Here is a 27,533-nt window from a genome sequence, read left to right on the forward strand (position 1 = left end):
TAGTTGCCATGGATTAATGAACTCACTGTGCTTATATGATGAAAGTGAGATTATATATCTTGCAACCTTGGAGATTGTTCACAGGGACTCTCACCCCTCTTCATTTAGCTGCTGGTGATAGGGTTATACCTGCACCGAAAAGAGGTTAGTAACTCAGAAAACTGCATTCATTTTGAAAACTTATTTCCACAATTGTGTTTCTACAGAAATAAAAAGCGTGACTTCAGGCTGAAACTCGAAGTTTTGTGTGACAATCCAAATGTTACTACACCATAAATAAGTATCATATTCCACGCATGGAACACATTAATGATGAAATTGTGGAGGGTGAATTTTTACGAGGCGTTTTCGACAGGCAGTGAAAGAAGGTACTCCCATCACTGACACAAAGATTTACGTAGAAACATCAAAAAGTAGAGCCAACAGTACAAATTCGAAGCGCTGAAATATTGTGATTTTGGTGATGAGTAGACAAGGTCGAACATTACAGACCAACTGTCACACAAAACTGTACAAGGCAACTGAAGTCATTGAAGTTTTAACTGTCAAGCAACAGCATTTGTGTGAAATCGTTGCAAAAAAACCCAACTGTGCCTACATCAACTTTTAATCTCTCTTTCACCATCATGCTACTCAACAATATTGTATTTGCACGCCAAAATTTAACCAACATCCGCTAGAAAACTCGGGTATGCCACAGAATAATTTAAACTTTTCTTTCACTTCCAAATTTCCCTGTACACAGGGGGGAATGTGACTTAATGTACGATAATGATAGATGGATCAGAATTTAGGTCGAAGAAAGCTTGACCTCTGCACCTTTTACGTGACAGCGAAAAAACGCAGCGTCGTTGAGAAGCAAATTTTCTTTTGGATGAGGTCCGGAGTGGTACTATAAATAAAAAGAGAAGAAAAATAAAATAAATAAAAAATTTCGTCAGCATACAATACTGCAACCTAACTGGAGAGCTTTTTAGTTTTTAGAAGATAAATACACTTTCAAAAGAATTAAGATCATGTTTCGTTTTTTACTAAATTTGCTGTCTTGTTTGTAATCAAACAAGTAAAAACGAAACTGGCTTGAAAATATCAACGAGCGAATTTTTGGAAATTGTATGATTTGATTATTAAATGGAAAAGCAGTGCCACTTAGAGCATTAATTTTTGTAGATTTCAAAGTTTAAAATCGCGAAAGTGGTGAATTTTTTTAGGCTTTCTTTTGTGTTAATGCTAGTGGTATTAAGGGACTGTTTACATAAAAGGCACGACGAGACGCTTGCTGTACTTCAATATACATCAATAATTATACTAAAAATCAAATTGTATTTATATGGGAATCTGTCCTGAATGTTGTCCCGTCACGATTTAGCAGAATCCCGCTTGAGATTTTTATCTAAGCACATCGTCCTGGGATGAATGAAATGATTTCTTCATATTTCAGTTGAAGAAAAAATATCCCGAAACACTTTTTTCGATATAAAATCATCTCAGCAAACGTCCCGTTCCGCATGTCATGTAAAGTTTGTTCCGGAATGGTGTGTTAATGTGAGAAACTCTCCGCCTGAACTGGAATCCCACTCGAGCGGGTTTCCGCTTAACCAGAATGGACGGAGGTAAAATTTTGGTGTAGTGATTTTTAGTATAATTATAGATGGGGGCGAGATCTTGCAACTGTCCTTTGCCGCCTCTAGTGTAAACAGCCCCTTAGTAGGTAAAAAGTCTAATTACAGACTCCACAAGCTAAGGCTGATTAAATAGAATATCAGAGCATTTGTAAAAAGAAATGCAACGTGCCTTATTGTCACACATATAAGACCACTCTGTTTAACAGCCCTTGGGAATATACCCGGGTTTACATTCACTGGGCCTTATCCGGCAGACTTTTTCAATTAAGGAATAACAAAAAAAGAGAAATGCATTTAGTCAAATAACTTTCTATCTTTTACAAATGTATTCTTTACATGCTCAGTCTTCTGAAGATAAGTTTCCTGTCCTTTAAACCTCCAAACCACTCCCTCTTTCGTTTTGTCTTTTTCCCGGTATATTTATGAGCGTTTATGAGCCTTTATACGGGAGAGTTTTTTCAAATTAAAAGTTTCAAAACCTACAAAATTAATTCCCCCGCATAAAAGCCATGGGCTTTTATGCGGGGGAATTAATATTTTTTTTAAATGTCTAAAGTTAGGGAAGCTTTCAAAAATAGTTTCTTGCAGCGTTTTATAGATTTCCAGGTAGTTGCGCAGCAATCTTATTTTTAATACTTCTCCCGCTTATATAAAATTATTTGAAACAAATTTCTTTTAAAATTTACCAACCATTCAAATTAAATCCGCCTGAAATATTCAGTTCTATGTGGGTGTGGTTATTTGCCAATTTTAACACCCTTAAAAGGAACCAATGTTAAACAATGTTTTGATGTAACCAAATTTCAACAAAACCTAATTTTCTGACAGTTTTTTTTAACTCAATAAGACGTGGCTTTTAAAATGAAGTGAAATTGAAAAGTTGTTGATGGTCATTTGAAAACACTGAGTGGGCGCAGACAAATGGGTGGGCACAGACAAATGGGTGGGTGCAGACAAATGGGTGTTCCTTACGAGTGCAGTTTTGATTTTGTTTATTGACATAACACTAGCGTGATTAAGTTAAAGAAGCATCTGTGTATGCTTTTAATAATTTGTTTGTATACACTCAACCTCGATGCCACGTGACCTCAATGCCACGTGACCTCAATGATCAAGATATATAACAACATTGTGGGCAGCTCAAGTTGGACACTGCCATCATGATAGCCTAGTCTCCTAGTTTTTAAGTGAAAGTTTGCAAATTAATTTGCAAATGGAATATAGGCATAAACATTTGAGCTATGACTTGATAATTTATTTTACAAATTACTGGTCTAAGCCCGTAAAAAATCCACCGCAATCACACGTCGAAAAAATTCGCGTCTGCCGCTACTCTCAAGATTAATCTTTGACTTACAAACAGACAAGCGAGCAGTATAATGTAAATTATGACTTTTTCAAAAAAATTTTGAGATGTCTGTATAGAAAGCGTGGTTACTGCCCTGTTGTACCAAAATGGCTAGACAACTTTAAAGAGAAAACGACTTCAAGAAAAATATCCACTTGGCGTTGCTTGATTGTCTTTCAAGTAGTCAATTAATTTATCAAAGAGGTCAAATGAATTTCAGTTTCACGTTACAATTTAAGTGCCACCATTTTATACCCAAATTGTGACGCCATTTATAAATACATATTTCAATGCTACTAAACAAAAATAGCAAAAGAAAAAAATTAAAGTAAACATCATTCAAATTGTTTGGATTACGAGGGCACGAAACACGAATGAGTGTACGACACGTCGGTGACGTTTGTATTCAAGTATACCAGTAACTAAGGATATTTGCTGCAGACATTACTCTGGCATTTTTTGCCGCAAAAGCGTCGTATCCTCCATACCCAGCCTTTTTCACAGACCTAAATTGTTATAGCACCAACTCAATTTTTATTAATTCCTAAAATACTGCTTTAACATGGCTGAAATTTGGCTAATTAAATATTTTTCCTTTAGCAAATTTTAATGAATCTTTCTATTTTCGAAGTTGCTATGGCTACCGTTACTGCTTAGTCAATTTTGAGCACTGTTTTTAAATTCATTTGCCAACCAATCCAATTGTCTTATCGTGGTCAGCGCTAAAAACACGTTTTAAACTGTCGGCAAACAGCAAAAAAATTTATCCGAACCAAGCAATTTCTTTTAAGCTATTCAAAAGTTATTTAAGGTTGTTAGTTCCACCCACCCCTTCTCAGGTTATTTGATAGCAAAGAAGCAGTATAAACAGTGTTAATTGATGGCAAAAGTGAACGGACAGGTAGAAAAGAGGGAAAACAAATACTACGATGTTTTATGCATCTCTATTTCACATCCATTTTGAGTTGGTTTATGATTAAAAATAAAATAAAAGTCAATAGTGAGGAGCCTCATTCAAGAATGAAGAACTACCTTTTTGTAAGCGCCAGGTGCTTAGCTTTGTAAAAATTGTTTTGATTTCATCTTCCCATTTGTTTTGATATTTTGTGTTTTTATAGAGTAAAGCTATAACACTTTGAGTCGGTGGTCAATGTGAATTTGTAGATTAATGTGGATCAATATGGTCCAGTGTGATTTTATTTTAAGTAAATGTGGGTCAATCTAATTCAGTGTGAATCCGTGTGGTTTTAAAAAAATTGCAAAATTTGCTGGACTGTAGCAGCCTAGGGGTCGCCCCCCTAAAAATATTTCTCTTGTCAATAAGAGTAAGTATGGGCGAGACTTTGGAGTTAAAACTAGAATACAAGATAAAAACCTTTTGTCGTTAACAATCTTAATTAGTCCTAGTTGTTTATAAGTGGGCGTTGTCTAATTAGATTGATGACTAACTAGATTAATGAATTGGACCTAGCTGTTGTTGTGTATGAAATATAGAAAACTTTCATAGCACGTGTATTTTTTTCTTTCTTATTATGTTGACCACACGTATTTCAAAAACGTTATTATTGAAGTAAATGTTCTATAAAAACATCATAACAAAACAAGTAATGTCAATATTTTGCTGCTCTCTTTCGTTGAGTATTTGTCCACTTGTAATCTGCAACTAGTAATCCATGGAATAAAAAATATTTGCGATGGAGAGAACTTGATGCAAGATTTTATGAGAATGAAATCTCTTCACGGGGAAAATGAAGTATCGTATGTTTTTTGATACATGGAATCAATCGTTTCTCGTAGAACTTCGTTTTTTCAAAAATAATTTATGCTTGCATGAGGATCGTAGTATCAAACTTTGAAGTTTTTGTTGCACTTCTGTTCGCTTATTAAACAGTAATGTTTGTGTTTTTATTTTTCTTTGTGTATTTTGTATTTAAGTTTATTTGCGTTAGTACTTTAGATTTGATGTGTTTCTGCTTTAAAAGCTCAATGATTTCTTTTCACATTTTAACATCAATTTCTACCATAAAAATGAACACTTACTGGGACAAAAAAAAAGTAAGGACATTTATCGAAGATGACGAGTATTTTTTCCGACAAATAATTTTGTCCAACATTTCTTTGTTTGATAATATATATCACAAAATGTCTAATGTTGGCTATTTTTTTCCCGCGCTTGAAATGAAATTAACAACAAACGTTTGACCTCGCAAAACAACTAGCTAACATATTTCTCAAATAAAATGGTTGCTTGTAAAAAAAATACGTGTATTTAAAAATACATTCTCGGAATAGGTGCAAACGTCACTAACTTTTGATTGAATCAATTTAAACATTTTTTGTTAAATAATCTGTCCAAATTTTGTATGGGTAAACTGTTTTATACAAATATAAGCCTAAATAAGAGTATTAACGAACTAGAAAGAGAGAGAGAATAACGTAAAATTTCATATTAAAAACTTGATGCAATTATTAACAGATGTTGCTAAGATTGGATGCATAATTAAGTTTTTTTGTCAAAGAACAAAAATCACATTGTGGCAGCTACTGTTGCGTTTATTCAGTGATATTATAAAAACATGTCATTTCGCTTGATCTTCCTATTTGCATGCCTATCATACACATGGTGTGATTACGAGTTAACCGTGCTTCATACGAACGACGTTCACGCACACGTCGAAGAATTTAACAAATATGGCGGAACTTGTAATAGTGGTAACTCTAAGAATTGTTTTGGAGGAGTTGCTAGGAGACGTACTGTGATTGAGAGGATTAGGAAAAGAGATAAGAATGTTATTTTGTTGGACGGAGGTGATCAGTTTCAAGGAACAGCTTGGTTTCAAGTTTACAAAGGAATATCGGCGGCGTATTTCATGAATCTTACTGAATATGATGCTATGGTAGGTTTATTCTCCGTAATAATTTACTCCATATTCTTAAAAAGCTTCAGAAACGTAATATATGTTTTAAAGGGGTTCATGGAAATTGGGTAGCCCAGTTGGAGTAGCTTTTTGGGCACCTGAATAACGCATTATAACAAGCGAATCGATATTCATTACTTCGGGATAGAGTCTTTACAGAGAATAAAAAACATAATTCATTAGATTTAAATTTAGATACTTAACGCATTTCCAAGTAATTGCGAATCCATTACGTATGTTCTATCAATTTTTTTCTCGCAAAATTGTTTGCCTATTTTTTCACTACGCGTACAAAATCCCATTCGTAAAGAAAATTTGCGGAGAATAAAGAAGATTACTTTACTTTATACGCGAACTAAATTGCGCAAGAATTCAAGTCAGATCAACAAAACGAGATTATAGTAAAAAGTATTTGCGCTGGATAGAAACATCTTAGGTTCTCGTCTGGGATGTCTGCCACATGGAAACCACTTTTAAACGCGTTTTAAAGACCATGTATTACTCCGCGCATAGGCCCTGGGTTTTGGTGGGCTTACCCGAGGGAAAGCTTATACGTGGTCCTCATTTTGCATTTAAACATACAGTTTTTTATTAAATTAAAATTGTAAAAATTAAACCGCCGTTACCATAAGGTACATAAAGACTCTTTAATTTCATCATCACCATTAGCATCATCTTCACTCTCAACAAAAGGAATAATAAGGAATTTTGCATTCAATTAACTGATTTTTCTTAAATATATGATTTAAGCAAAATATACACGGCATTTCGCGCCAACTTTTAAACATTGACCAATCAAATTGATACAAAAAATAAAATTTCGGTACGTGTGCTTATTTTCACTTTCTCTTCTCTGTTTTGAAATGTACATTCTTTAGAGGAAATCAAGTGGAAATCGAAAAGCGATTTTTAACTAATAATGTTCCAGAAATCAACAAGTAGCGTTGAAGAACACGTCCATTTTTTAGGATGTAAACAATGATAAATTCAAGTTAACTATTTTTAGGCAGTTGGTAATCACGAGTTCGATAATGGTCCACAAGGACTGGTCAATTTTATCCAAGCATCTAACTTTTCTATTTTAACATCAAATATGGACGTAACGAAAGAACCTGTCTGGCCAAAAGATCTATCCGTCAAGAGATCAGTTATTCTAAAAAGAAACGGACAGCGAATCGGTGTTGTGGGTTATACAACAGCTGAAACTAGTTGGCAAGTTTCGTTATTATATTTTACAAAAAATAATTTTATTCTGATTTTGACAGCGCCTTAAGTACACATTTTTTTTTAAAAGTGAACGAGTAAAATCTGACCTGAAGCTTCATGTGTTCTTAATACCTTGAGGGAATAAATTCTGCGAGAACTAATTTTCGCGAAATTACAAGCGCTAATATTTCGCGAGAAAAAAAAATTGGTGACATTTGGTTTTCAAATTCAGGCCTTTTCAAGGGACTTTTGGTAGGAGACGAAATTCACATATATATTATTATTATCCAGTTCTGGGCATATCTGGGGTTAATCATTTTTTAAAAAGGAAAAGAAAACTAAATTGTCAAAAACTCGCGCAATTCGCGAAAAATATTTCCCGCTAAAATTATTTTCCTTAAGATAGTACACACAGAATTCCACCTCCATTTGGTCTGATCTACCTCCAAGTTTTTATTGATTTTTTATTCAAATTTCTCTGAACTTAAATATGTTCATATGTAAAAATAAGTGTTTGTGTTGTTGCTTCAGAACAAAATATTTTGTGTGCAGAAATTACAAAAAATTTCGCGGTATGTAGTTTTTACGACAAATTTTGCGGAAAAACTTTCGCAAATCGAAGACATTAAGTTTCCCATTATAATTAAACATCTCTTACTCGTCAGTCAGTTTCACAACATTCTTCATTGGGCTGAATTTTATCAGCACACAGTTTTACGAATTCGTCAACTGCAAAAATGACTGTTATCGTAACATGTCCCTGTGTCACCATCTAAGATTGGGTTAATATCGTGAAAGGAACGATTTGTGGCAGCTTTGTTGAACTCAACTTAAGAGTATCAAAAATTCCAACAGTTTTTTCATCCAAATATTTCTACTTCTTTGGTAGTTGTCATGTGGTTGTAAAACTCCACTATTCAACCAGCGTGAATAATCTGCGGTTTACTCCCCTGTAAACCAACTTGAACATCTTCGGTACATTAACCATCATTCCATAGAGCTTAGACTTGCCCGAATATCGCTCGTTAAATTTCCCTTGAGAATTCGTTTACCGTTTTTATTGACCGTAAGATCAAGTGTCTGATGAAATTTTGTCATGTTGGCAACAACATTGACGATGCATCTAAACTGTATAATAAAAGTATTTTTTTTTAAGTAAAAAAACTTTTGTGTTTAGAAATAAACTTTCACAGAAAAGACAAAAAAACGGGAACGTTTTAATAAGCAGCTGGAGCTGAGAACGAGAATGTATGCCCTAAACAACCTCGATCACCGGTCCTGTAGCTTCATCTTCAAATCAAAAAACGCTTCAGGCCCTGGGATCGAGGTTGTGCCCTGGATCGTTCTCACTTATAAAATTAAGTTTGAACTTGTTCTTATTTTTTTTTACTGTAAGCAAAATCTGAGGCTTGTTTTTTTTATAAATTTGTTCCTAAGAAAAGAATACATTCAACCTTTTATCAAACAAATTCACAACTGCGCATGCGCCAATTTATTTATTTTTAGGTTATCCAATCCAGGCCCCAACATTAAATTTCATAACATCATCGACTCAGTGCGTCAAGAAGCTAAAAGGTTAAAAAAGAATGGACTCAACATCATCATTGCATTGGGACATGCTGGAATCGAGTTAGACAAAAAGCTGGCGCAGGAAGTCAATGAGGTGGACATCGTGGTTGGTGGGCATTCAAATACTTTCTTATACAACGGTGAGACTCGTTCGAAATCATACTGTAAAAACATCTTATTACGGGCATTATTAAGAGCAGACACATCTCTGCAACGGGCACTTTCTTCGGGAACGGATAAAATGGTGGTCAAACTCTCATATATCACGGCCACCTTTCTACTGCGAGATCATTTCAGATTCTAATTTACACGACTTCATAGAATCACCCTTTGTACAGCGGACAAACCTATTAGTGGATCGATGATTCTTGTGATTGTGATTTATCTATAAAGAGTATTTTACATTCTCGTTTAAAGATTTTTATTCTTTCATTTGTTAATCATTTATTTCGCCAAAACTGACCATTGATACACTTTGCAATTTATTGCAATATTCACTAACATCCCTGAGTAGGTTTTTTAAAGCAATTACAGAGTTTTACTGCGCAGGTCTGGGCACTAGTGAAAGCTTGTTTATATTTGTTCTGATAGCCCATATTTTGGTTAGTTCTACTTTGGAGGAAAAATTTTCTTTAAAATTCTGCGAAAAGAGGCTGAAATGCATAAGCCTGATGTTTCTTTCACTTTGTTTTCTGTTTTTATTTGAGGTTATGCCTTTTAATAACACGCCTAAATGGTGATACTAACCCTCTTAGGATTAAAAATTTAAAAATATTGACTTTCACAAAACAGAGACTACATTGTTGATAACAATATGATAATGACTGGCTTTGACAATCTGAACTATCATCACCTGCTTAACATTACATATTTTTATGTATTAACAAAGAAATCAAGCTTGTCCAATTAAATCAAATGCTTTACGATGCATGCACCAATCAAAATCATGCAAATTTTCACCTTTTTCAATTGAATAAAACAATGTTACAAAATTAATGTTGCAGAAGTTTAACATACCAAAATTACCATAACGAAATTGGAAAGTTGACCTTGCCAAAATTAATAGCAAACAACGGTGTAACATATTATGTACCCCTACATATTCTGGTTGTCTAATATATAGAATATTAATTTCCAAAAAAAAGTCAACTGTAGGGAAGTTATGTTTGCATTATTCAACCAATCCATTTATGGTATTAAAAACCAAGGCTAGGCATTATGTCAAAAGCATAAAATAACTCTTTTTGTTCTTCTAACGTTTTGTGTAGCTAACATCAAGACCATATGATCTGGATGTAGCTATAGTTTGAAGCAATTAATAACCAGGACGATCCCAGAAAAGATTTCCTGGGGACGAGGGTGTCGTAATCCTGTTTACGATAAAAAAATATTGAAAAAAAGGGAATTAAGCACATTGGAAGAACAAAATGCATTTAAATGCAACACCATTTGATGATATATTTCAAAATGGCAGCAAAGTGGTGACAATGCATTAGTTAATTTTATGTTTTTGTTGTCAGTAAGAATCAAAACATATACATGTTCTCTTTGATTACCAGGACCAAAACCCTCCAACGACAAAGTCGAAGGACCCTATCCATTATCGTTTACACGAGCTGATGGCACGAAAGCTCTGGTGGTACAAGATTTTACCTACGGAAAATATCTTGGATACCTGAAAGTCATGTTTGATGATAATGGCAACGTTAAATCTTGGCAGGGAAATCCAATCTTATTGAACGCTTCATACGAGCAGGATGCTGCTGTTTTAAAAAAAATTAAAGAACTTAATTCTCCAATTTTAAAACTACGAAAAGTAAGTACTCTTGTCTCTTAAAGGAGTGAAACCATAGATTCAACCATAGATTCAAAATATTTGTGTCTGCCAATAATTCAATAATTAAGACTTTTTTGCCCCAGTTCGTGCTCTCTACTTTCGGGAAGGGAATAGGGGGAATACTTTGACATTCTTACGACGACTGGAAATTCAAATCGTAGACTAATAGTTTCACAGAAGCCTCATCGACTTCTTCTATTTTTAACAAATAGTCGTTAATCCCATGAAATAATGCACGGGTTTGTTGTTCCTCAGATTTTTGTCTGCAGTACATATTTCTTGCATCGGTATTTCGTGCATTCTTGTCCGTCTGTTAGCACGAAGTAATAAAATTCGGGTACAGTTGTGGTGCAGTCATTTGGAACAAAGTATGCCACCATTAATATAGAGATACATTTTAAGGGGCTACTACATTTTAATTGGATGATCATTTATTTTCCTGTACACCTTCCTTAAAAATGCTGGCAAAAGACTAAAAATTTTGAAGCCCGTCAAAAGACGTACTCTACATCTTAATTTGAACTTGCCGATACTTACAGCTGCCTTATCTAAACTATTAGCCTTGTGAGTTGCTGATGACTCTTTTCGCAATATTTCGGTACTTCGTGAGCCCGGACAGAGTATTCTGGCATGTAAGAAAGTACGATTAGCGCTGTAAACACTTCTTAGTACACTGCACTTTTGTGGCGTTCCGTCTGCATTGTATTAGCGAGTTGATGCCTTTTGGCAACATTAAAAAATGACAAAAGAAAAATGCGTCGTGCTAATTTTCTTCACAAGGATTGTAGGCGACACATGTTCATTCGCGGCAATGGTTTCTTTCATGCAACAAATCATAGCAGAATGAGATTAAGAAAGATCGTTCATAATTACAGTCAACTGAATGTTACCTCTCTTGTTTGTACCCAACAAAACTTCTACATGTCCTTTCACCTGCTCTATTATGAACGTAACTTCTACATTATACAGGAACCAGTTGGACGTACATTAGTCAAACTTGAAGGCGAAAGAAGTATATGCCGAACACAAGAATGTAATTTTGGAAATTTAATAGCTGATGCGATTGTTAAAATGGCGCAACAACATCCTGACGAAACAAAATGGGCGACAGTTTCACTTGGAATGTGGAACGGTGGTGGAATTCGATCCTCTATTGATAAAAATTTGACTGGTAAATCACTCTTGGGTTTTTTTCGAAATTATCATTCCATTTTAGGCCCTCAGGTTCGTTTCCAGGGGTATTTTTCTTTTTTGATAATGGACGCTGAAATAAAAAGATTATTATTTTACTAGCTGTTGAAACGTCGGGTTAAGCTACAAGTAAATGTGTTACCCAGCGTTAAACACCCAATGAAGCGAATAATAAGAACCGTAAACTGTGCCACACATTCAAGTTCTAGTACAATTATGCAGTATTTCGTAAATATTGCTTTTCTTAAGAAACAATTTCAGCAGAAGAATTACTTAAAGTGCTGCCGTTCGGAAACACAGCAGATATCGTAGAAATCAAAGGCGTGGATCTTTTAAAAGCATTTGAACACAGCGTATCCAGTCTACCCAAATGGGAAGGACGTTTCCTGCAAGTATCAGGTAAATTTTTGCACAAGCTTCCTACAACCTCGTTTCCAGGTTGGAATTTTGGGTTCTTTTGTAGTTACTCAGGGGAGAAATGGACACTATATAAAACATCAAATGTTTTTACAGGTTTTCGGTTAAAGTATAACCTTGGAAAAAAAGTTGGCGAAAGATTGATTGAAGCCAAAGCTCTCTGTACAAAATGTCGAGTTCCACGTTACGAAATTATAAAGAAGGAACAAGTCTACAAGGTGAATGTGGTTTATACTAGCTTTTTCGTATCATTTTCCGCATTGTTTTGGAGAAATTCTAATTACATCTCGTGATTGTGTGTTGTTATATCGCTACTGTCTGATGGTGTGAAAGTTGGGGTACTAACACCTACGCCTATTTTCCCGCCGACATTAATACATTAAATTTCCGCGCGAGTTTTATTTTCGCGCAGGAGATGTGTCCAAATACACAATACTGTACGGAGCAAGCTAAATTTTGCGCAGTGCGAGGAAATTCTATTGCAAATGGTGATGGAATCCCCGAACTCTCCCTCTTTCTACTTTCTAAGCGTGTATCCTTTACCTTTGACTAATTCTTAATTTAGCGCCTAAGATATTTAAAAATTGCATATCTAAATGGGTACCTACTTCATAATTGTGATGCTTTATAACATATTAGTTAAAATATCTTCTCTTCCTTTAGTTTAGTTAGTATAAACAGATCTGCAAACACACAATTTGAATATGTTGACTTACCTGTGTATGATAGTGGCAAATTGTAATTTCAAAGAAAGGGCGGGAAAAATTGGCGCGATTAAAGCATTCGCGCAAAAGCTATAAAGCGAAACCAATATGCAAGCAAGTTGCAGATACAACTCCCAAACAATTATAATTTCATCCGTGATGTTTGTTATCCTCGCAGGTAGTGACATCAAATTACATACTCGGCGGTGGAGATCAGTACACCATGTTGTCCAAAATACTGAAGCGTCATCCTGGTGAAACAGCTTACAGCTATCTGTATCAATATGTAAAACAGGAGAGTCCTGTAGCACCTGCGGTAGAGGGCAGGATAGTTTTTGTAACAAGCACAGGGCTGGTGAGAACTTGGAATGTCATTTGTGTTACACTCTCCTTCGCAATATTTTCACTGTCTGTTTATATATAAACATTTTCTGTATATAGCGATTACCGTATCTTCTTTAGTGGGCGCCGAAGTTTATTTCACGAATAGTGTGGCGTTTATTTGAGGACGTTGTTTTTCTGAAAAAAACAAAACTGCGAATTGTGGATTTTTTTATAATTTTTTAAATAATTTTCACGGGAACTAATTTTCGTGTAATTAACGAAAACTCGCCAAATTCGCGAAAATTAATTCCGTTAAGGTACTAATTCGAGCAGATATAACTCACGTGTAATATTAACCCTGCTTTGACCTTTTTTTAGAAATATGTATAGATATTCAAACTTTGTATTAAATTTTATACGACAAACTTGGACCGTTTATTTTACTGACTGTAGATGAGAATATTTTTAAGAGATTCGATTACCATTTTTTTGTTGTTTATTGACTTTTTAGCTTGTCCATGGAAAAAAATTACTTTTTTCATATCCGTTTTGCTATAAATAAAAACGAGGCCGTAGTTTTAAAACGAGGCAAGTGTTGAGAATTCTGTAAACGCTTGTAGTCAAACAGTACCCCGTGCTTCAAATTTAAGTTGAATTTAGAATTATTTATGGACGGTTCAGTTGATGTTTTTTTCAGGCTTTTTAAGTTGTTTTAGTGTTAAAACAAGTTATTTTGAGCTAATAATGCCAAGTATCAAATGGTAGATTTCCTCTTCTAAACATACACCAGTTTTGTAGCTAGTTGTGGCTGTACATTACTGAGATCCTTATCTACCATTTAATGTTGAACAGTAGAATAAGATTTCTTATATTTCTTATACGCAGTAAAACTGTGACTACTGCGCAGTGGACGAGTTTTCACTGAACAGTAGTCAATGTTGTAAAACTCTCTTTACTGCGCAGTAAGCATAAAAAACAATGGAATAGTAAGTCCACTGCGCGTTAGAAATATACATATATATCGTAAGCCCGTGGAAAATCCACGGGTTCGCCCGTCCTTTTTTATACCGCATTGCGTGCTTCTCCCTAATGCGCAGCTAAGCTACCATTTTTGCATGACAGACAGACAGATAGACAGACAGACGTATACGGGTATTATAATATAGACTAGTCGTTAGCCCGTGAAAAAATCCACGGGGTCGCCCGTCCTTTAAATTAACCCGTTGCAACAAAGTGGACAGAAATACATCACATTTGGTATTGATGCGCATTTTAAAAATTTTGTGTTTCCGTTACGGGACACAGCTTTCGCGGACACACAGACAGACAGACGGAATACGGCTATTATTATAGAGATATATATGCCTAATGTGCAATAAAACATGTAACACTGCGAAGAAGAATCGCGACTACTGCGCAAAAGACAAATTTCTGCTGCGCAGTACATATATTTCTACGTAGTAGAATTGTTTTTACTGCACAACAGTGATCTATTTCTGCTGTTCGACAATAGTGGCAGTTATGGCTCACCATAGTGGACATCTCCAGATTTACCAGTCATTTACTTACAATTTTTGCATAAACTCTTTTTTTTGTAAGCATACACGTAAATTGGACGTAATCTCGAGATGCCTAAATTTTCTTCAATTTGAGCCTGAAATCAAATTACATGTCGGGTGACAGGGCAATTTGCCTCCTGGATAATTTCGCCCGTGAGTGTCCTACACTACTACTGGAAAACTGTCCCGGACAGTTTAAATGTAGGATAACTCCCTGCCCTTGATAAATGCACCCTAAAACTTCTCGATAGTTTCCAGAGCGACAGGATAGCGGGTAAAATTACATGGATGTAGACCTATTTCATGTGCATGCTGGATAATAAATACGGTCAAACCTGCCCCAAGACGTTACTGCGAAACAGCGGACATTATGGCTACACCTTTGTAAAAATCTCCATACCTTCTGTACAGTAGACACAATTTATGTCCCGCAGACATTTACAGACCTATCGATGTCAAACAAGCTTCCAGAGGAGATTTTTGAAATCTTATTTTCTAAAATGCCAAAAGAATGATTTCTTCCGCCGTATTTTCTGTAACTTTAAACCAGACTAGAGTGTTTCAGGGTAAAACTTCCTCCTTCTCCTGGGTTGATGGTATTTTTTTTTTCTTTCTGCTTATCAAGTATAGCATACGGAATAACAACACACGGATCTTCGTGTTAATTTTTACAAAAATTCTAGTTGTACTTATTCCAGCGTTTGGACGATTACCAAGGTTCTTCCCTTTAAAATTTCCCAAATTCCCTTTTATCGAACTTGTGGTTTATCTAACAAACTAAAATTAATTGACTCTTCTTAAATGATTTGTAGGTTAAATATAATCCAACGTAATAAAATGTGTATATTTGTAAGAGAGCATAAAAACTTCTGTTATGATATTGAATTCAAACAAAAAATTTAAGATAAAAGCTAGAAAAGATGGATTCAAAACGGGACAAACAGATAATACTTGAACATCAAAATATAACACGTCAGAAAACAAAATGTAAAATCACTTCATCAATGTCATCACCGTTTTTAATTTTTCACCATAAACATCAACAAAAATTGCTGCAAAGCTTAAAAGCGATGTCCTTGGTGAAAAAAATATTGCATCGTATCTCCTTTTCTGAGAATCTGAAGTCAATTTACGTCATATTTCAAAATGATGGAAAAGAGAGAACGTTCAACCATGTAAGCCTGTGTATATCATGATCCAACATACCTGAAATAAAAAACACGGATTTAAAAATAACTAGTCGTTAGCCCGTGGAAAAATCCACGGGTTCGCCCGTCGCAGCTAAGCTACCATTTTGCGTGACAGACAGACGGACGGACAGACGTATACGGGCATTATAATATAGATACCTAAGTAATCTAATTGTCGTTAAAATTTTTCAGATTTTTTTTTTTTTGCGAGAACTGATTTTTGCCAAGCTGGAAAATCCTATTATTTCGCAAGTAAATTTTCGCAAATTTCGCAAAAAAGGGATTCGATGGCATTTTGTTTCTCTATTGATACAGTTTTTATGTAGAAGACATGAAATAAAGCTGCTGTAGTTGAAATTTACATGTAGGTCCAGGTAAATCAGAAGAAAAAAAAAGTGCAAATAAAGGAGATAAAAGTATATTTTCCACATTTCGATTGAAAAGCGAAATTGACAAAGACTCGCCAAATTCGCGAAAATTAATTCCCGCCAAATTCGACCAGATATGACTCACGTGTAATATTAACCCTACTTAGAGTCGTGTGAGTTCTGTAAGAGAGGGGGGGGTGGTTTTATTTTCTTTACTCCCTAACCTTGGTAATGGCGAAGTGAAAATTGTAACAACAAATGTTCTCATCTTACTAAGAAAACAGCGAAAGCAGTAAATAATCCTTCTTTAAGAATTTCTTGTATTCCTCCATAATCATCCTCGTCAATTTTTTGAAATTTTGAGATGTAAATATAAACTATCGCGCAATTGATTGCAAAGAATCTAAAAAAAAGAGATGCATCAATTTCGACCTTGCCTAAAAAAAACTTTTTATTACAAGGTGAATCGAATGGAGTGATATAGTACGCGTCAGTGTCTTATAGATGAGAAAAAAAAGAGCCTGAAAGTTTAAGCTACACTGAAGATAGAATGATTATGTACACCACAATACCTAAATTAAAGTTTAAAATATGAAACAACTTCAAAAATTGTCTAGGAATGTTTTTGTTTTTTTTGAAAAATCTTGATTGGTTTTTAAGATTTTTATTTTTGGACATCACAAACTAGCTCTCAGTGAGGCGTTGTATTTCATTGTGTTGACAATTTATAATGGCTAAAAATTTCTTCGAACCTTTAGTTTGGCCTTTTGAAATACTTTTGAAATACAAATACAAGAATCAGAGTTAGCTGATCTCATAATCATAATTAGCGAAACCTTTAAGAATTATATATGGAGAAGCAAGTAAGATTTTTTCGCGAGAGAAAAGTATTAGGGAATATCAAACTCTCACGTTTAATACCAAAACCAGAAAAAAATATCATTAAACAGCGGTAGAAATTCAAAGCAGTTGATGTAGAGATATTTAATAAATAAAAGTAAGTCTAAACTTACAAGCCTAATCCCAAAATGCCTTGCAGAGGTATCAGTCCCCATGCGATTCCATTGATTACTGCAAACACTTGTCTCATCCAATAAATAACGTCTAATAGATCGTCCTAAAAAAAAAGAAGAAATATTTTGGTTTAAATTCCAGAAAGTGATTTTTAATGATCTCTTAAGCAACTATATAGGCTTTTCATGACTAGTTGTGAAAGTAGCAAAAAATTGCCTATGATTTCCTGTACTATAAAAAACTTACCACAGTAAACACATAAAATGAAAATACAAAGAAGTTACCTTTTCATCCCAGGCAGCATCAATTGTGAGTGATTTTTTAAACAAATCGGCAACATTACTCTTTGCAGGAATGATTTGTGAATTTGTACCACCTTTGCGTTTACTCATAATATAATAGTAACTATATTAAAGAAAAAAAAACAAAATAAGATAAAAAATGTACAATATGTGACCGCAAATGTCAGTTCTCACTTAAACATTTCAGAACTAAAGCTTACGAAAACTGCAAATTTGCAAATACTAACTTTGCATTTTTTTCTTTCAAATTCATTCTCTCCCTCAACGATAGTATTACCAAAATACAAATCAACGCAGAGAAGAATTAAAATTTCAAAGGGGATAAGTCTTCATTCTGCTTACCTTACTTACGAGCAATATGTTGCCAGAAATATGTCATGACAAAAAATGCAGAAAAGTTTTGATAAGTGTGGGAAAAACCACATGTCAGTGTAAAACATGTTTTCAGGTGTGCAAAGTGCCTTTAAATAAACTTCAGTATTTTAATATTTAAGCAGGCCTATCAATAAGGGGAGAGCAATTGCTCTTGTTAACGCAAAAGCTCGCCCAATTCTGAGAAATGAGAAACTAGCTGAGCCATTAATTGCTCCCCAAATTCCAAAAAAAGTTTTTCTAGCTAAGCAATATCAATTCATCTCACATGGAAATCAATGTTTTCTTTCTTCTTATTTATAGTAAAAAAATATATATATATATATATATAAAAGATAAAATAAAATAAATAAAAATGACTTTCTGATAAAATATGCATTTATAATCTTATTCTATTTATTCAGATTGCTTGCCCAGTTTAAATTATTTTAACCTTGGGGGAGCGATTTATTACTCTGGTGTTATTTTCTTATTGATAGGCCTGTTTAAGGGTGTTTCTTTTGTGTGTGTGATTCGGAAAATCCTAAAGAAACTGTAGGGCAACTTTGTATAAAACTTGTGTAGGAGATAATTATATCCATTAAGAAGAATATTCTTTCAATATCTGACTACATGTAATGGACATACAAAAATATCAAAAAAAAACTAAAAAACATACAGCAATAAAAATCATAACTTTATTTACGATGAAAAAGTAGTTTGAAAGGAAGAGTCCAGTCTTTCTGATTTAATTTTGAATCAAAAATATTAAAATCAATGCGTTGAAGATGCTTCAAAAAAGATTCTATAGGAACAGTTTGAAGAAATAATTTCTTCAAATCCTTCTCTAGACTGTGTTTCATTGTTTTCACATGTTGCAAATTAATATTTGCTTGACTAGCAACATCAAAAATGATTTCCTTTATGCCATCTTTGCTTCTGTTTCTTAAAATGTCTTCCTGTGAAACGCTATGCTTCACACAGAGTTCAGTAGGGAGCAGCACTTTACGTTGTGTCATGAAATATGGAACACCTCGAATTAACGCAACTAATGAAGATGCCTTTCCAATATGACTACTAGCGTTTAAAGCATCTAGACTATCATTACAGGTGGACTCTAACAATAAATCAAATATAGGACTGACAGAATATTCTCCATAATCTTCCACATCCGCAATGCTCATAAAAGGTCTTTGATGTATGTGACGTTCTCTGATGCTAATCAACTTATCAAAATGCTTTTTTGATAACATTTTTTGCTCTAGCGAAAGAGCTAACGATATCATTACTGGGTGTGATGGTGGACGACCTTTAAAAGTTTCATCAATGCTTTTTTTCCAAAATTCTAATCTCATTTCAGCTGTACGTGTTTCACTTGTTGAATCAACAATTTGAGAAAGTTCCACATTAAAAGCTCTGACTACCATTCCAATATTACGAGGCTCACCTGACAATAAGAGAAGACACAAGTAATTCTCAAAGTCTCGTGTCCGTACCAATTGTCTACAATACTCAAAATTATTCTTTTGTGGTGGTGGTGCTGCAAATCTCCTGTTTGCAAACCACAGAACAGTTTGGATTCTTCTTTTCAGTAGAAGTTTCATATTTTATAAAATATATATTCCTATATTTTCTATGGAGTTCAAAATTTTGAAAATGTGTTGCAGAAAACGTAGTCCTCCATGTGTGTACACATCACAAGTTGTATGCAAAATATTGAAGGCCAAATTGACAAGTTACTTGATATTCATCCTTAGATCTAATACCAGGGTGTAATCATCGTTCTCAGTAGCTTTGGGGTATTTTAGGGTGCAGGTAAAGGAAGGGGGCGTTTAAAAAAATTTTGAATTTTTTTCTTTAACCTTTTTAACAAAATATAATTTAATTCAAAATTCTTGCAAAAATTGTCCTTTTTTTCTAAGGTTTTTCTGATTGTCAAAAGTAAATTTTATTCTAGAACCTAACCCTCACTAGCTAACCTTTGTCTCCAGGGGTTTTCTATGTTTATGTAACTTCCAGACATTTCTTCAACATAGGCCACTATAAAAAATATATATCTTATGTTTGAGTACTCTGTTCAACTTGTTTAGTATACAAGAAATCTTGGATCAGTAAGTTTGAAATAACCTCACAAAAAATAATCCATGAATATATTTTAATGCCATGAGTAAGTAAAGTAAAGTAAGTAAGTAAGTAAACATTTATTTACCTAAGAAATGACAATTTACATTACTAAAAGAATAAATTAGCAATTAGGAAGGAGACTTTCCCGATAGCCAAGGCTAAACAAAGGAGAAAGCCACCAAGAAAAATGTGAAATATTTTCATATGTCAGTAAATACTGTAAGTTTAAAGATTAAAAAAAAGATTAAAATGAAAAAGCATTATTGATTATAATTAGTATAAATGAAAATTCAGTACAATATAGTCAAATAGAAAAATGTAATGAAACAAAATAATGAAGAGGAAAGCTAGTTTTTTTTTTTTGTTTGAACTGGACTGAATTTTAAAAAATGTACAAAACTTACTTTAAAGAATTCACCAAGTTATGTTACATTAGAGAGAATATTATTAAAAGTAATAAAATTATTTATATATTATATAAAAACGAGTTAAAAAATTTTCGTGAAGATGATGTAGACTAAAAAGATTCGAGAAGGAGATAGCTGCGAGAACGAAAAAGAGAGGACTGTTGGGGACTTGATGCCTAATGTGTGCCAGCTATTAGAACAAACAAACAACAAAAATAAATATTAAAACAACAAACAATATACAACAATATATACAACAAACAATAGTTGATGTATTGACTCATGTAGAAACTTGTAGCTAGGGATTTGATTGTGCTTAATTAAAGAGTAAACGCCTGTGGTGTTTATCACATTTTTTCCCCGATAGAATACTTTACAACAGTGGGGGAATGCTCTGATTTAATTGAAATTTTCAAAACACATTTACAAATCTTTTAAGATTTTATATTTAAACCCCAGTTAAACATGACCACTCAAAGCGAAAAGATTTTGGTATATATTGCGATCAAGCCTTGTGGGCAAATACAATTAAAAAAGTACCACTCCAGTTAATTAGTAAACATAGAAAGGAAGCAATCAGAGCTTAAGAACATAAAAACCACCACAAAACTCCGGTTGCCATCTTGAAATAAACCACTCGACGTTTATCTAGAGACTCCAAAAGGTGGCTCCGACTCCATTTAGCACCGGGCTAAGTGGACCCGACACATGACGTACAACATAAAGTAACACTGCTTTATATGCCTATCGACACAAAAAGTCCGACGCTCGTTCATTGAATTACTCCAACCAAGTTAACTCGACACATCAAAACCCTCTCTGACATCCTCATAACACAAGCATATTTCCCTGTAGATAAGCCATAACCAACATAATATCGCATAATAATCCATATTACCCTTCAAATACTCTCTATCGCTACATAATAAATACACATTATCCTGTAGATATAGTCGATCGCAGAGCCTGACCGACGCTGGCTACGCCCCTGCAGTAATTGAACAGATATTTCGACGAAATGCCCTCCTGTAAAAGGACATATTGCCTATTGTAAGCTAACTAGAGAGAAGCATTTGTACTATACATTGAACAGACTGTAGTATTCTGTATTCATCCGTCCGTCCGTCCGTCCGTCCGTCTGTCTGTCTGTCTTTCCACTGGCTAACGACGAGTTTTAGACAATTATCCTCCCGCCAAAAGACATATTGAAAGTCCTAAAGCACGCCAATCAAGAAATGACTTTATAATATAAACAAACACTTATGTTGAATACACATCCATACATAAATATAAACAGTATTCTGTACAAATAACCTCCCACGAATTAACACATTAAAAGTCTTACGCTAGACCAATCTGAGAAAAGACGTTATACTATACACTGAACAGGCAGTAGTGCTCTATACCCATCGATACACCTATAGAAACGATGTCTTGGACAAATATTCTCTCGTGAATGGCATGTTAGAAGTCCTGAAGCAGACCAATTAAAGGAAAGACTTCTCACTTTATTTAATCAAGCAGTGAGGTTGACACCATCTATGCACTAATAGAACAATATCCTGGACAAATACTTTCTCGCAAATTGAGAGAGTACAAGTCTTAACCCTATTCGGTCCGGGGTTTTTCGAACATACTATGACCGGGGGGGGGGGGGCGGATTCCGCCCCCCCTTAATAACTTTTCATAGGATTGTTCAAATTGAATCAAACTTGGCACACTTATAGTACGTCATAAAAGGAACAAAATGAAGGCAATAAATTTTTGCTTGCGTCAGCACATTTTATGTGACATCATCAGAAGCTTAAAAATTGTTAAAAATGCCACTATCTGCTTAAAATATAATTACTTTTGTTCTAGAACGAATTTTTACATTCTGTTTGAAGTTTCTGAAAGCTAAATAAAATTTTTTTAACAAATCTTCCGGTTTTCACATGGATCGAATAAAAAATTGCCAAAAATTATATTTTCCCCATTATAAGGATTTCATAGAGATTTTAGGGGTAGTTTCGAGTAATGGCCAATATCAAAGCCTCTGAAAGGTATGGGACCTAAAAATTTAGCATGCAGGTGTCTAATAGATAAATGTTGAAACTCAGTAAGTATCATAGCCATATAAGAAAGCAATCAGGAGTTATTAAAAAAAAGCCGTCAGGGGGGGGGGCGGATTCCGCCCCTCCCGGACCGAATAGGGTTAAAGCTGTCAAATATGATGGAAGACGTTTATACTATACCTATCCATACACTTTAAAAATGATATTTGTCCTCTCAGAAATGTCACAGTAAAAGTCTTAAAGCTGTTAGATTTGAGGGAAGTCGTTCTACTTTGCACTAAACAGAATTTATGTTTTCTGCGAACAATTTTTTAACAAAAATAAAAATAATTTTGAATATTATTTCTTTTTGTCTGTTCAGTATTCATATTACTGCGGAAATTTTATCATTTTTGAACATGATAGTTTAGTAGGCGACGTTTCGGGAGATCCTTCTCCCATCATCGTCAAAAGTATAGACCTCGCAAGCTCGGTCTATACTTTTGACCTCGGGTAATATTTCTCGGTATAGATAGACAAAACAGTTTATATTGTATTATTATAACGTTGTTTATGGTCTATCTACGAAGAAATATGTATTTGTTATGTAGCAATAGAGAGTATTTTAAGGGTAACCTTTTAAATAGGTTGGGGGCTTGGTGATAAGGCTATTCTAGCCTTCTTCTCGCTCCTTCTATTTTTTTCCTCTTTAGCTAACCATTTTAGCATATGCAATCATATCTCTAGATTATACGATATAATAATAGCTTAAGATTTTTATCCTACTTTTACGGAAAACTGTAAATTCTTCAACAGCAAAAAAGGAAAAAAGAAAAAAAAAAGAAAAAAAAGGAATATTATGCGATATTACGTCGGTTATGGCTTATCTACAGGAAAATATGATTGTGTTGTGAGGATGTCGGATAATGAGAGGGTTCATGTGTAAGTAAGTAAGTAAGTAAGTAAGTAAACATTTATTTACCTAAGAAATGACAATTTACATTACTAAAAGAATAAATTAGCAATTAGGAAGGAGACTTTCCCGATAGCCAATGCTAAACAAAGGAGAAAGCCACCAAGAAAAATGTGAAATATTTTCATATGTCAGTAAATACTGTAAGTTTACAAAGATTAAAATGAAAAAGCATTATTGATTATAATTAGTATAAATGAAAATTCAGTACCATATAGTCAAATAGAAAAAAGTAATGAGACAAAATAATGAAGAGGAAAGCTAGTTGATGTATTGACTCATGTAGAAACTTGTAGCTAGGGATTTGATTGTGCTTAATTTACAGTTTGTGAGGTTAGTATCAGGATAATTTCTTTGCAGATTGTTCCACTGTAATGTGGAGATTCTAGAGAATGAAAAAGATCCAAACGTCGATGTGTTAACTGTTGGTTCAATAAGCAAACCAGTTGTGTTACATCTAGTTTCATGAGAATGTGAGATTCGATCAAATTTGAGTGAGGTAAGTGTGTCAGATGGGAGGTTAGAGTTTAGGAATTTGTGGATAAATTGAATGTTAAGGACTTTAACTAGGTCGAAGAATTTAAGAATTCCAAGTTCTGCAAATATAGGCAAAGATGGAGATCTTGGTTCACTGAAGGTGATCAGCCTAAGGGCAGCCTTTTGGAGGGTAAGTATTCTGTGGGCTACTGTGGTGTCTCGAGTGCCCCATACTTGGCAAGCATAGCTTAAGTGAGAACTAAAGATAGCATGGTAAATGTTTAGCAGGGATTTTAGGGGAACATAGTGACGAATTTTAGATAACATCCCATTGGCTCTTTGAAGTTTAGTAGCCACAGATGAGACATGATACTTCCAGGAAAGATGTTCATCAACATGAACACCCAGGTATTTCACACTTTTGCTAGGATAAATGCGCTTACCGCATAGAATCAAAAAAGGTAAAAATTCAAGCCTACGAGATTGGGATCTAAATACAAGAAACTCTGTTTTGCTGGAGTTCAGTGATATTTTGTTGGCATTAAGCCAACACACAAGGCGTTTAAGATCAGCATTCATCCCTCTACAAAGGGATTCTAGTGATTTTGAGAATTTCAGCAGATGAGTGTCGTCAGCAAAATGATAGGTCTCTGACGATTTGATACAATTATGCAGATCATTAATATACAACAAGAATGTGTCTGGTCCATTTGGTTGGAGCAATTTTATGAAGGTGTGTCGGACTTTTTATGTCGGGTGTTTATGTTGTACTTCGTGTGTCGGGTCCCCTTAGTCCGGTGTTAAATGAAGTTATTGCCCAAAAGAGGGCATACGCTGTCGACAAAAAGATTCCGTGCTCTCGTAATGAAAGTGTAGTTCAAAGATTGCAGAAGTGGACAAACAGATAAAGTTTATTGAAAACTTGCGTTTCGACAACTGAGAAACTAAAAACTTCTTGCATTGTGGATATCTTGATAATCGAAACAACTGGCGCAATAACATATTTGTGTAGGGCGTTTAAGAGGGCGTTGGGTGACCCTAAAGCATCCTGTAAATAACATGTATAACTCTGCGTGGAATTTTCGTGGAAATTTATTCGGTTTTTCCCTCGACCTCTGAGACAATCTTTTCCTGGTTAAGAGAAACTACCCTAAAGCTAGATAGCTATTATATCTACATTTTCGTATCATGCTTTATATGTGAACTTCTACTCGTGCTTATTGTATATATCTAGCTCCTGGTGTCATAAACACTAGCTAGCTACGCGCCTTCTCTTTTAAAAATAGTAAGAGTAGCTATGTAGCTAATAACAGTAACAGTAGCTAATAAGAATATGCTAAATAAGAATGCCAAGATAGGATTTCAGGTTAAAAACAATAGCTATAGGTCTTTTATTTATTTTGAGCCATCATATGACAATTTAAACAGAAAAAGTAAAAAAGAAAGTCTAAATAAGTTAATTTTATTAAATCACGCCAGATCATAAATAAACTAAAATTTTTGTAGTTTCTGTTATTCCGACTAGAGTTCAAGTCATCTTTAGAGAATAAAATATTTTACAACAAGTGGCCGTTATATATATGTAACATTAAAATAGTGATCGTTCTTAGGACATTAAACCATGGTTTAATGCAGGTTTGAGTTTATAGTTTATTTATACTACTATTGGACTACATTGTCCTTCAGCATGACGTCATTTAACAAGTTTTTAATGCCAATTATGTGAGCAACGCCATTGCATGTATGGATGTGCTTACGTATCACACTATTCTTATCACTCCATGCATGTTCTAAGGTTCTTTCATACAATGTAAGTTTAGTTTTACCAATGTATTGTGTGTTGTATACATCCAGGATAGGAGAACTGGTAAACAACATTTGATTTAGACAGAAGAGGTGTAGCATCCTTCGTGTTTGTAAAAAATTCCAGTTTCAAATTCTATCGCAGATATGCTGTGGTGCCGTAGTTCAGTGGTTATAACTCTCACACTTTGTGCCCGGGTTTGATTCCCCCTGACGGTGATTCAATATGGGCAAGTGAATGCCACCATAGCTCAGGTTAACCCAAGTCATGTGAGGAAAATTGTGGAGATGGCACACTGTGTGGGCCGTTGGATGTTGCAGGGAGTTGTCTAGTAGAGTGCGGACCCTAATTGGGTCTGTGTAGCTCAAAATGAGCATTAAATACTCTAGGACTCCCCGTCTAAGTCATAGTCTCTCCTGGAAATAATAGGCAGGGTATATCCCTCGAAATTTGTGAGGCTATCCATGTAAAATATGCACTTCATCATCATCATATTTTGATAATACCCTCTTTGTAATCAAACCAGAAGATATACCACACATAAATGCATTGTTTAACAACCTTAATGAAAACTTAGTGTTCACAGTTGATCTATTCACAGATGTCGTTCCATACTTTCTGGCCTTAGAACTGAATCCGGATGGTCTTGCTCTGATACAAACACTGGTCTTTACACCAACTATATAAGTTATGTTCCATGAAATTTTCACTGCCTTGTAAACTGTGCTATCAAGATCTGCTGCCCAAGAAAACTGTCAAGTGAGATTTCCACAATCAAGAAGTTTGCATCATGTAATGGTTTTCCAAAACAAGTTTCCAATTCCATCATATACATAAATTATTGAACAAGTCAAATAATACACCTGTAACCGAGGGGACAAAAAGACTGTTTCCATATGGTTCGGAATACCTTACTGTGGAGAAAACAGTGTTTCCTTGATAAAATCATGTATATATTCGTAAAATCTGTCGGAGCCTGGTAAAAGATAAATTTGTTTATTTTAAAATTATGTACAACACAGTTATGTACAATTATGTGCGACCCTCTCTTTCCCAAGAAACCTTTCTTTGGAAAGAGAGGGAATATTCACTGAATAATTTACTCATCAAAAATGATGCCATAGTTTTCAAAGCCATGAATCAGATTGCTTCTGATTACATGCCCTCAAAATTTCTTTTGGCAAAAAACTGCCACAATCATCAAACAGGCACATTTTAATTGTTTTTCTAGTTTTCCCAATCTACCTTGGGTGGCACAAGCCCATACCTAGGAGCAGTAGTTGAAATAATGGCATGACAAGTGCATTAATCAAAAGGTTTTTTGTGTGAGGTGTTAAACAAGATGCAATGATTCTAATTTTAAAATAATTAATATTTTTCAATCTATGTCATTAATGTGCTCTTCCCATTTTTTGATCAAATATTACCCTGAGGTATTTAACTTTTTCGCTCCTTTTCAAAAATCAAAAAAGCCTGGAAACTTGTCTGTACTTAATAGGTTATTAAGGCAGCTATGTCTTCTTCTGAACTGTTTGTTAACCTATATTTGACCTAAATTTTTTAATATCAAATGTAACATAAATTAATTGTGTTGGCATGCTATTGCACTTATCTGCTTAGATTTACTGGCAGCATTCCTGTCAATCTGAAAGTTCAGACAATTTGACAGTGATAAGAGAATACTTAACCATACTTAGAGAACCCAAGGTATAAAATGATGTTTGACTTGTATTACAGAGCTTAAAAAGTTGGTTAACAAGTCTTTTTAAATTCTTTCACATTTCAAGAATTT

At 34.4% G+C, this 27,533-nt stretch overlaps 3 protein-coding genes across 3 annotated transcripts; 1 reads left to right on the forward strand and 2 right to left on the reverse strand.

Moving 5' to 3' along the window:
- Window positions 1-4,083: 4,083 nt before the first annotated feature.
- Window positions 4,084-13,626, forward strand: LOC130614451 (snake venom 5'-nucleotidase-like). Its single transcript, XM_057435880.1, has 8 exons — window positions 4,084-5,870; window positions 6,898-7,103; window positions 8,604-8,806; window positions 10,226-10,482; window positions 11,473-11,674; window positions 11,944-12,093; window positions 12,208-12,329; window positions 12,994-13,626. Exons 1-8 carry the CDS (start codon window positions 5,550-5,552, stop codon window positions 13,237-13,239), a joined length of 1,707 nt encoding a protein of 568 aa, XP_057291863.1. The 5' UTR covers window positions 4,084-5,549; the 3' UTR covers window positions 13,240-13,626.
- A 1,902-nt stretch (window positions 13,627-15,528) lies between these two features.
- Window positions 15,529-17,675, reverse strand: LOC130613878 (GEL complex subunit OPTI-like). The gene is made up of 4 exons (XM_057435233.1): window positions 17,555-17,675; window positions 17,270-17,373; window positions 16,530-16,659; window positions 15,529-15,904 (listed from the first exon to the last, which is right to left on the reverse strand). The coding sequence occupies exons 1-4, from the start codon at window positions 17,660-17,662 to the stop codon at window positions 15,866-15,868; spliced, it is 381 nt and encodes a 126-aa protein (XP_057291216.1). The 5' UTR covers window positions 17,663-17,675; the 3' UTR covers window positions 15,529-15,865.
- Window positions 17,676-18,545: 870 nt separating this feature from the next.
- LOC130613877 (NADH dehydrogenase (ubiquinone) complex I, assembly factor 6-like) lies at window positions 18,546-20,364 on the reverse strand. Its single transcript, XM_057435232.1, has one exon. It carries the CDS (start codon window positions 19,525-19,527, stop codon window positions 18,622-18,624), a length of 906 nt encoding a protein of 301 aa, XP_057291215.1. The 5' UTR covers window positions 19,528-20,364; the 3' UTR covers window positions 18,546-18,621.
- Between the last annotated feature and the right edge of the window lie 7,169 nt (window positions 20,365-27,533).

This window comes from Hydractinia symbiolongicarpus, chromosome 11, assembly GCF_029227915.1.
Source record: "Hydractinia symbiolongicarpus strain clone_291-10 chromosome 11, HSymV2.1, whole genome shotgun sequence".
Lineage (NCBI taxonomy): Eukaryota > Metazoa > Cnidaria > Hydrozoa > Anthoathecata > Hydractiniidae > Hydractinia > Hydractinia symbiolongicarpus.

Excerpts from the sequence above, each read along its gene's own strand:
- LOC130614451 (XM_057435880.1), top strand. The coding sequence starts at position 5,550 with ATGTCATTTCGCTTGATCTTCCTATTTGCATGCCTATCATACACATGG. Across the intron at positions 5,871-6,897 it reads TTACTGAATATGATGCTATG|GCAGTTGGTAATCACGAGTT; the intron begins GTAGGTTTATTC and ends AACTATTTTTAG. Across the intron at positions 11,675-11,943 it reads TATTGATAAAAATTTGACTG|AAACAATTTCAGCAGAAGAA; the intron begins GTAAATCACTCT and ends GCTTTTCTTAAG.
- LOC130613878 (XM_057435233.1), bottom strand. The coding sequence starts at position 17,662 with ATGAGTAAACGCAAAGGTGGTACAAATTCACAAATCATTCCTGCAAAG. Across the intron at positions 17,374-17,554 it reads ATGCTGCCTGGGATGAAAAG|GACGATCTATTAGACGTTAT; the intron begins GTAACTTCTTTG and ends CTTTTTTTTTAG. Across the intron at positions 16,660-17,269 it reads GGCATTTTGGGATTAGGCTT|ATTCTTTGCAATCAATTGCG; the intron begins GTAAGTTTAGAC and ends TCTTTTTTTTAG.
- LOC130613877 (XM_057435232.1), bottom strand. The coding sequence starts at position 19,527 with ATGAAACTTCTACTGAAAAGAAGAATCCAAACTGTTCTGTGGTTTGCA.